Source organism: Eriocheir sinensis, chromosome 39 (genome assembly GCF_024679095.1).
Source record: "Eriocheir sinensis breed Jianghai 21 chromosome 39, ASM2467909v1, whole genome shotgun sequence".
Classification (NCBI taxonomy): Eukaryota; Metazoa; Arthropoda; class Malacostraca; order Decapoda; family Varunidae; genus Eriocheir; species Eriocheir sinensis.
The window spans coordinates 11,693,971-11,705,019 of NC_066547.1; the positions used below are offsets into that span (position 1 = coordinate 11,693,971).

General features: G+C 40.9%; 1 protein-coding gene across 1 annotated transcript; it reads left to right on the forward strand.

Annotated features, from left to right (window-relative positions):
* The first annotated feature begins 1,510 nt into the window (after positions 1 to 1,510).
* On the forward strand, positions 1,511 to 10,578 carry LOC127008999 (ER membrane protein complex subunit 3-like). The gene is made up of 5 exons (XM_050881572.1): positions 1,511 to 1,695; positions 3,344 to 3,444; positions 4,431 to 4,583; positions 5,920 to 6,081; positions 8,711 to 10,578. The coding sequence occupies exons 1-5, from the start codon at positions 1,547 to 1,549 to the stop codon at positions 8,920 to 8,922; spliced, it is 777 nt and encodes a 258-aa protein (XP_050737529.1). The 5' UTR covers positions 1,511 to 1,546; the 3' UTR covers positions 8,923 to 10,578.
* Positions 10,579 to 11,049: the final 471 nt, after the last annotated feature.

Consider the following 11,049-nt stretch of genomic DNA (forward strand, 5'->3'; position numbering starts at 1 on the left):
GGAGAGAAAACATCAAACGGGAATGTAGAACGAAGGAAGGAAGAAGGAAAGAAGGAGAGAGGTACGTTAATGCAGAAGAAAACCCTAAAATCCCAGAACTCAGAAAAATGTAGAAGAAAAAGGAAGACTACAGAGGAAGGAAGCCCCTATTTGTTTTGTTTTTGTTTTTACCCTTGAACTGCTTCCTCTAGCCTACTGATTGATTGATTGATTGATTGATTGTTTATTGTTGAAGGTATAGCCTACAACAAATTAAGGAGAAGGGAGGAACATATGCCAACCCCCAGGCAGTACATAGTGTGATATAGATGATTAAGTAATACATGTGGAGGTAGCACCATGAAACGAAAAAGGCACGGTAGGGAACAATTAAGTGATTAAAAAATTGCACTATGTATTGCCTGGGTTGAGATGGCAGGTTCCTCCTTTCCCCTTTGTTGTATAACTTTGCAACACTAAACCATCAATCAATCAAAACAAGTATAACAGCCTCGATCTGTCCTCTGATTGAAAAAGAGATAGTGTTGAAAGATCATGCGCCTTGGTTTAATGCGGAAATACTGAGGGCGAAAAGGGAGAAAAAGAAAAAGAAAAAAGACTGGCGTAGGTTTAAAACAAATGATCGAGGAGGAAATTGAAGTAAAGAAAACCGCCTTATGATCACATGCAAAAGGATACTGTCGGAATAAGGTGGTGGGATCAGGGCATAACATCAATAACATCAACATCAATTTATATGGAAGAGGCTATAAGTAAAAATAAATAAAAAGTGTGACTGGCGTACGTAGGCTTAAAACAGATGAGGCAAGAAGAGCATACATTCCAGGAGGCAAGAAATAAAGAAAACCGGCTTGTGATCAAACGAAAAAGAGAATACTATCGGAATAAGGTTGTGGAATCAGGGCCTAACATCAATAACATCAACATCAATTTAAATGGAAGAGGCTATATTGGGCCGTATTACTAAACATTTCGTCGCCCAAGTTCACATATTTGACAATGCTTTCGTAGGAGTTTTGGGCATTTCCAGGAGTATATTTTTATGAGCCTGTGGTAGTTCGACCCTTCTTCTGTACCATGAACCTAAAGAAACACTCATTAGAAACCGATTGAGCCCATTTGACCTTTAGAAATAGTTGATATAAGAATCGAAAGTGTCTTATAATACCGACCAATAAGTAAAAATATCTGTGAGTATCTGTGAGTATAAGGGGGGCTCCTGTGGTCCCGTGGTAGAGTCTCCACCTTGCGCTTCGGCGGGTTGCTGGGGCGTGGGTTCGAGACCTCTCAGTTACCATGGGGGAGGAAAGGTGGGCTCTTTCCGACACCCTCAGCCCCGTTGTTGGGCCTCCTCCTTGAAAGAATTGGGTATCTCTCTACCAGCCGTCTGGGGGGTTGCGCGGCATGCACCGCCTTCCTCCATTGGGGTAAATCCCCAACGAAATGACAAAAAAAAAAAAAAAAAAAAAAACCTGTGAGTATAAATGAAAAATGTAGGCTCGTGGTCCCTCCCTCCCCCTGACGCTAGAGGTAAACATTGACCAACATGGCGGAGCTGCTGCTGGACTCGGACATCAGAATATGGGTGTTTTTGCCCATAGTTCTCATCACCTTCCTGTGCGGCATCCTGAGGCACTACGTGAGCGTCCTCATATCCACTCAAAAGAAGGTGGACCTCACGCAGCTGCAGGATAGGTGAGTTACGGCGGTAAAGATTCGGTTTAGTACCTTGCCAGTATTTCATTACCTAATGAAACATCACTAGCTCTTCATATATCTTTTCTACAAACGTTCAACAATCATGGAAACGCTTTCATAATCCAATTCGAGGATCTGGATCTGTTGAAAATAGGGGATAATATATTCACGAAAGCGCAGCTTCCTCTGGCGGCGGCCGCGGCGGCGGTGCAGCCGGTGTTGCGAGAAATACCTCCTTGCAGAAATAAGTCGCATATACATGTGGGGGGTAGAAGGGGGGGCGAAGCCCCCCTGTTAGCAGGTCGTAAAGTTTGGTTGGAGTAGTTTAAATATGCTCCCCCACCCTAAACCCTCTGCAAGCTATTTTGCAGCTGCGGCGGCGGCACCGTCGCCAAAGGAGGCTACGCTTTCGTGAATATTATCCCCTGTTTTCAAGAATAAATATTTCTTGAATTGGATTTTGAAAGTGTTCGTTTCCATGATTGTTGAACATTTGTAGAAAAGGTACGTGAAGAGCTAGTGATTTTCATATGGTAGGTAATGAAATACTGGCATGGTACTAAAACAAATCTTTGTCGTTACGGCTGCTGCTCCTCACGCCAACTCTTTTCAAAGGGCGAAAAGAAGATTAAAGAGGTTCTAATGAGTGTTCTTTTAAGTTCATGGTACAGAGGAAGAGTCACACTATCACCAGGATAAAAAAACTACCCCGGGTAATTATTAAAACTATAAAATCCTTGTCAAATATATGTGATTTAAGAATATTACCATTTAGGCCGTATTTTTTAGTTCATGGTACAGAGGAAGAGTCAGACTATCACCAGGGTCATAAAACTACCCCTAGAAATGCCCAAAACTATTAAAGCCTTGTCAAATATATGTGATTAAGAACATTACCATTTCATTTAGGCTGTATTTTTTAGTTCATGGTACAGAGGAAGAGTCAAACTATCACCAGGGTCATAAAACTACCCCTGGAAATGGCCAAAACTATAAAAGCCTTCTCCAACATCTGTGATTAAGAATATGACCCTTTCATTTTAGAGGTCAAACTATCACCAGGGTCATAAAACTACCCCTGGAAATGGCCAAAACTATAAAAGCCTTCTCCAACATCTGTGATTAAGAATATGACCCTTCCGGCCGTAATTTTTTAACGTATCGGCCCCTCAGCTCGCCTGTTTGAAAAGGCTCTTGTAGAAGTTTCTGGGATTTCAGTGGACTGTTTTGTGATCCCAGTGATATTTTTACCCAACTTCTGCATCTTGAATGGGAAAAGCACTCAAGACAACCGGTTAATCTTCTCTGTGGCCTTAGAAAATAGAAGTAATGGGAGCCTTATACCTTTAAAAATATGGACCTTAGAGATTCAGCAACAACATCATGAGTCAGTTTACCTATTTGAAAAGCCTCTCGTAGAAGATTCTTTGATTTAGATGGACTGTTTTGTGATCCCAGTGATATCTTTACCTGACTGCTGCATCTTGAATAGGGAAAAGCACCCAAGAAAAAACGGTTAATTTTGTCTGTGGCTTTACGGAATAGTTGTAATGGGAGCCTGATACCTTTAAAAATACAGACCTCAGAACTTTAGCACCAGTATTATGAGTCCCATTGATGTCCCTAATTACTTCTCTCCCCACAGCCAAGCCATGATCCGTGCCAGGATGCTGCGGGAGAACTGCAAGTACATCCCTGAGCAGTCTTTCCTGATGCGACGACACTTCTTCAATAACGACGATTCAGGTGGGTGCTTAACTCACTTCTACCTTCCTTTCCTCTGTGACCTGTTCCCAGCCTTGCCTCGAGAATCCCAGGGTCAAGATTCAGTAAATTTGAAAAAAAAAGTGTTGATATTACTGTATATTGTAAAGATTTGTTGCAGGTCCCTCTTTTAAGTTTTCAATAGGAGGTAATTTTCCTCAGTTTTTGCCTGCCTCCTTTACCATAAAAAAAGATCCAAGTGAATTGTTTATCTTAGGAGATTTTAGAGGTTATTTACCTTTCTTGGGTGATCATTGGGCATTACTACTTATATCAACTGAGGGATTAGCCACAGTTTTTACTACTGTTCACATTTCACTATTGGCACCGTGTGTAGTTCCATATTTACTTCTATGCGAATGTTAGGTTTTGTTAAGGTAAAGAGGTTTGTGGTTGGGCACCCCCTCTCCCTCCCCTGCTGTTAGGAGGTGATGCTAGATTTGGTTAGGGTTGAGGGAAGGGCATATTAGGTTGATATTAGGTTTGGTTTAACATGTCATGTATATTTATTTTTGCTAAACACTTGTGATATGCTTTATAATGCACCGTTGTCGATATTGCGGTCGAGTTGGGGGCTCTTCCATAGGGGTTGAGTTCACATTCCTCATAATCTTGGGGTCTTTATTTATTTATTTATTATTAATTTTTTTTTAGCACTTCTAAGCACATGGATGATGTTTCAGTTCACTAAGACATTGACTATGCTACTTTATGTGTAAAACATGCTTTTTATCATGGAATGTTTAATTTTACTTAGAAATAGCTAAGTTGTGATTCAGAGCTTTGCTCTAGGGCTTTCATAGATGTTTTTAAGTAAATATCCATAATTAAAGTTTGTGTCTCAGAGATAGACTGCCTAATAAAGCTACATTCTTATCTTGTCTTATTTTGAGACAATAACCCTTTCTCTACTCCGAGCTTGATATTTTTTCAAAGCCTCAGAGAAATAACCTCATGTCTCCTCACAGGCTACCTCAAGACAGTGAAGCGAGCAGCAGCGCCCCAGCCCATGACGGACCCCAACATGATGGTGGAGATGCTCAAGGGGCAGCTCACCAACATGCTTCCCATGATTGCCATTGGAGGATGGATCAACTGGACATTCTCAGGATTTGTCACAAGTACTTTGCTCTTTCTTTTGCTTCTCTGTCACTTAATGAGGTGATTTATTTTGCTTCAGCTATTAGGTTATTTGTTAATATGGAAACTACCACCTTTGTGGTCAGTTTAGAATGAAAAAAAGGAAGTATATATATTAAGTTATAAAGTTAGAGGGCTTAATCCTTTAGAAAAAAAGCCTAATTGGTGCCAAAGAACTAAGCCAGCATAACTTTTTGTTCATCCCTTTAACACAACGAATATTAATGCAGAATTCATAATTGCCACATTTTTCGGTGTTTAAGACACTTCTGTTTTTAATCTATCTCTAAAAGGGAAAACAACCGTTTTTGTTCACTCATTTTTCAAGATCAACATAATCTTTTATTAATCTTTTGCATACTTCATAACATATAATACTGCATAATAAGAATAAGACCTGGCTCATCGAGATGTAATGCAGGGCAGCACAGCATTCAGTATTTAGCTATTTCTTATGATTATAATTGATTATAATTACTGTATGATTAAATATGAATTATAGATATATATTAAATATAGATTATAATTAAATTATTTATTGAAAGATTGCTGCACAACTTACAAGTCTGCCCTGCACTGTTTTTCTATTATATAATTTATAATCCTTCAACAAAATTTGTTAGCAGCTTGTAGAGTAGAGATGCTCTACTATCCTATTGTCTGGAATAGAACTAAGAGTATTTAGTCAAAAAATATTCATCAATATTTACATATATAATCATAGAATGTGAAAGTGAATGAAATAGTGTAAATTTAGTGGTGGGAGTGGTGAGTGTCCTCCACGACTGAACACTTGTCTGGCGCGCCCGGCTCCTCAGCGTCTCCACCCACCCCATGCTGCTTCTTCCTTCCCCTTGCTCACTGCTCCTAAGCGCTGCCACTGAACCGGTTTTATTTCAGCAGAGCCAGGTCTAAATTCATATTAATCATGCTAGTTTCTAGTCCTTGCCATACTAGGTTCAGTTTGCTGAGAGAAGCACTTTTTTTTCTGCAGCACATAGGACGTAGGGTGGTTCTGAGATGTTTTCTGGAAAAAAAGTTAATTTTACAACTGAAAAACTAGTATTTACCCAATGTCAGTGCACACAATAAAATTTAAAATAGCGTTGTCATATTGTAGTGTTTATCAATCTTTATTTTCATAATTCATTGTTATATTGCAGCTGAATTTTGTAGGGTTATTTTTTCCTAATATGAGTACTGATTGAAATATTGTGTATTGGTAAACATACCTTAATTAGAATAGAACATAGATGCAATGCAGAATAAAGAATACCACTACCACATCACTACACTAAGCCTTCTCCCACCCCACAGCAAAGGTTCCGTTCCCTCTCACACTGCGGTTCAAGCCCATGCTTCAGAGAGGCATTGAGCTGGTGTCCCTTGATGCCTCCTGGGTGTCCTCTGCCTCCTGGTACTTCCTCAATGTGTTTGGTCTGCGCTCCATATACACACTCGTCCTGGGCGAGAACAATGGTAGGTTGCTGTTTTGGTTACCTTGCAACTTAAGATAGTTTATTTATTCATTTATTTGTTTTTTACTTTTTTGTTGATCTCGTCTTCCATTTTCCTTCAATATGTTTTTTTTAACATTCTTTCTACTTTCCATGATGTAGAGAAACAAAGAGGTAAAGTATTATCAAATCAAAGTCATTATCTCCTCCTCCTGGTGCCCACATTGTAAACAAAGAAGCAATTATTGCATTACGAGCTCAAAAGGTCCAATCTTGTGAAAAGTAGCACAGGTCAGGTGTGTCAAAATTATACTGATGTGACTAAATCTGCATCTTGGAGGGTAATAAAAATTTCTTTGACATTATCCAGAGTTTTTATTTATCTGCAAGGGCCTTGACTCACTTAATGTAGATAACTGAGACTTGCATTTTGTAAACCCTTCTTTGCCTTTATTATTCTTTCATGTATAGTTTGTTGCCCTGAAGTGATGAGAACAAACTCTTGCATTTCCCTATTGTGCCATACAGCATAATCCTTTAAAAGTTTAACCCTTTTATTGCTAAGCGCTCGCAACGAGACTATCCCCTCAGGCGCGCTTGGGCACCCCAGCGGGGGAAGGGGATCTCTTTTAACCGCTATAACTCAAAAACTATTCATCACAGTCGCAAAACAAAAACACCATTGGAAAGAGGAGGCCAAGATCTATAAGATTCGGTTATGTAAGCCTCTCCTGCGAATGTACAGGCACGTTCAGGGGGTGTTTTTTGCTGTGAGTGTGACTGGCACTTGCAGCAAGCTTTTAGCACCACCAGCAAGTGACGCTAGTGCTCGCTCTTTTAACCGCTGTATCTCAAAAACTATTCATCACAGCTAAAAAACAAAAAACACCATTGGAAAGAGGAGGCCAAGATCTATACGATTCAGTAATGTAAGAATCTCCCGCGAAACTACAGGCACGTTAAGGGGGTGTTGCCTGTGAAGACGTACATTTATATGTGCGCGACGGTCAGCCGTAAGGCAACTACTGAAGATCTCTTGATGATGGGTTGCTGGCAGGGCAGTATTGCCAACTGCAAAATTTACAACTATTTGGTCAAAATATCAGTCATGTGATAGGTGAAGCTATGCAAAAATGTCGCTGTATTGGTCAACAATTAACATCCACCAGTTGCTTGTCCGTAGATTTTCCGCGCTGGGCTGACATGATTTTCCACCAAATTTAGTGAAGAACCCACTCAGTTGGTGTGGGGTTCTTGAAAAGTCTGGACTTCCGAAAATCCCGTAAATTCTCAGCAATAAAAAATATAAAATAAAATATCTGAAAATTGAGTTCTCGGACTCACAGCCCCTCTAGTCACTTATTTTATTTATCTGACCAGTCACACTACCATAGGTTATGCAAAGACAGATGAACCTGCTCTTAAGTTTATTTAAAGCAACAAAGAAACTCGCTGTAAATTAAGAATTAATTAATTAATACCAGGCACACATCAACCTAGCTATCTATCTTAAAAGATCCTATGCAAATAGATTACTTAGCTGTAGGTGGGCGAAAGCGGGAGCCACATATGATCTACCTCGTGGTCTGGAGCCCTGGAGTCCTTCAGTCCTCACTCGTTTCTCTCTGCAACACGCCGTGCCCTCCTTACCTTCCAACGGCTTCCCTCGCCTTGCAGTACACAGTCACGCTGGACTTGTGGATACTACAAAGGAAGGTAAACCACCACGATGAACATGTGGCACGGGAAGCTGGTGAGGGACGTCTCGACGTGGTGAAGTCTCGGAGGAAGGTGCTGCGGGGAGCGGCAAGACCCACAATGCTCAGTGCCCCGGTTGCGGTCAAGATGCCAGCTCTCGCCATACTGACATCTCGTTTTCTGTGTAACACTCAGGCTAAATGCCCTACGGCTATGGTTTATTATTTATTAATAACCTAACACCATGCACGGTAAATAGTGGGTCATGCATCCCACACATAGCTCAGCTTTGGCAGTAAAACGAATATGATTTGAAATAGCGCGCTGTTCCCGCCTGCCTGGTTTCCCGCCTTGGTGAGGGACTGAGTTCCTGCTCTCTCAATCAAAATGGCGGTCACTTCCGCGGTATTTTTCCACGGACTATTCCTTGAATAATGAAATCATGACAATTGGCAATCCTGTGTTGTGAGAATTAGTGTTGGAACACTCTCATATGCGGGAGATTTGAGTGCGGCTGGAAGTCGCAGCGAGTGTTTAGCGCCACCAGAAAATACGCCTAATGCCCGCTGCAAGCGTATAGCAATGAAAGGGTTAATACCACCATCACCACCACAGGATCCTCACCACCACCACCACTACCACATAATCTTCAGCACCATCACCACCACAGGATCCTCACCACCACCACCACTACCACATAATCTTCAGCACCACCACTACCACATAATCCTCACCACCACTACAACTACCACACAATCCTCACCACCACTACCACACAATCATCACTATCACCAAAACCACACAGTTCCTATCACCACCACATTCTAATCACCACCATCATGCATCCTCATACAATCACCACCATTATACATCCCAACCACCACATGCCCCTCACCACTACACATCCTCACCATCACCGCTACTTCTAATCCATACTTCTCTGATGCACACAGCGGCAGACCAGGCACGTATTATGGAAGAGCAGATGTCGGGAGCAGCAATGGCCATGCCCCAGGACCCCAAGGCTGCATTCAAGGCTGAGTGGGAGGCCCTGGAGATTGCCGAGCACCGATGGGCACTCAAGGATGTGGAGTCAGACTTGCTGCAGAAGGCTGAGGTGGAGTGGGTAGTCAGTGGCCAGCCCTGTGGATCTACCTCAAGCTAGAATAACAGTCATTATCATTATTATTTTCTTTTTATTTAATTCTTTTTTGAGATGGGTCGGCACAGTGGCCAGCTTTGCCAGATCACCGTCTCCACATATTGGTCGTTTAAAATATTGAAGAGTTTGGTGCATACTGAAGACATGCTGCATCTATTTTTGTTGACTCTTGTGTGACTCTTTTTTTTCCACGTTCATCTTTAGGATTTGTTTCACTTTTTTTCCCCTAATTTCCCTCCATCTTTTTTATGGTGTGTTCATTGTATATTTTCATTTGCTTGATACATAAAGAATACCTGATAGTAACTCATGGGCACTTTTTATGTACCAGGGATTCCAAATATTTTAACCATGTGTGATTCAGATTTCTAGGATGAGAACCAAGAAAACAGTATGACAATAGAGAAGCTAGTGTATTGGCACAGATTTGGCTTTCACTGGTAGCCTGGTAACATATACTCCCAGGTCTTTCTCTGCCTCTGGGGTGGATAGTGGAGTGTTTCCCATGTGGTATTAGTAAGCTGGATATCCCCTTCCAAGGTGCAGGACTTTACATTTTTCTTCCTTGAATTGTAGCAGCCACTTTTTGTTCCATTCCTGTAGCTTGGTGGTTTTCTTTTGTAGGAAATCTGCAATCAAGGGGTTAAAGGCACACTAAAAAGGAATTAGCATCAAAGAGAGTCACCTGTCCCCCCTCTTAAATATTTAGCTTGTATGGATATAAGAATATTATGTGTGTATGTACATATGTATGTTTATGTATGTATGTATGCGTGTGTGTATATAGGAATGAAACTACAGTAAATGTTCATTTAACCATGGCTAAATTATCTGCAACTCAACATTACCTGACTGAGGACTGACCCCAAAAATCTATCGCCATATCCTCACAAGGTGTGGTTGAGTCAAGGAAATTATTCACTTTAAGATTGAGCTACCCAAAACTATCATAGTATCCACATAACATGCAGTCAGGGGAAATGATGTATAAAACTCAAACTCCGCATGATGAACGGGTCATGTTGGGTAGATTTTATGGTATCTCACGGGAGGAGGTAAGAGCTTAGGATGACTTGTTACTTCCCTCTCCTCTTTCTATTTATGTGAAATGCTCTGAAGTTTGAGTCAGTCAACATTTGGTGGCTTACTGGTTAGGTACTCTGCTGCTTTAACACTCAAAATTTTTAATCTTGGAGCTCTTGTATCACATGTCACTGAAATTGAATGTTGAAACCAAGCTGGTCCTATGTTTAAAACACTGGACAAAACTTTTCAGTGTGCATCTGCTAGGGCTGTAGAAATTTCTTTGGAATTAAAATCATTTATTTATTTGTAGCAGCCTTGACTAAATTCATGCAGATGACTGAGAATTTACTGTTTTTGTTTATGTATTTATGTAGTTTGAAGTATGAGAGAGGCCCAAATGTTGAGTTCGGAGAGTGGCAATCAATTTTTTTGCCTGATTAAATGTTCATTACTTTGTACCTATAGTTGTTTAAACTACTACCAATCTTGTCTTTTTAATTGCATATATGACTTTGAAACCATTACACATTCATACTTCCATTGTACTGTCTAGTTACTGTAATATCAAATAAATGGAGCTGTTTACATCATGAAGCCCCAATCCAATAAAAAATAAATAAAACATTAAATTGCTCTTGGTATTCATTCTTATCGTGCAGGCAACAGCAAGGAGCTGTGAGTGTGTGGGGCATGAGGTGAAGGGTGGCAGCCAAGACTATCCTATGATGAGAAGGTCAGAGGATGCCTTCATGATGTGATTTCAGTGCCTGATTAGCTTACAGTTGAGTAGCAATATTGTAGTGACCCACCTGGTGCAGAGCCCCTAAAAATTCACATGGCTAGGGGGGCACCTTAGCTTAATGGTAGAGTGGTGGCTTCCCGTCTGGCTAGTCACAAGTTTAATCCCTTGGCATTGCAGGCTGGCAGCGCAGACCTCAGAGTCTAGTGTGTGTACCTCCATTGAGAAAATTACCGGCATGCCAAAGTCTCGCATAAACTACATGTCACTACTCACTGAACCACCGTGGTCTCATATTTATAATACTAATGGTGGTAAAACTATCAATCAATCAATCAATAAACGAAGAGAAACAGAAATCCGAT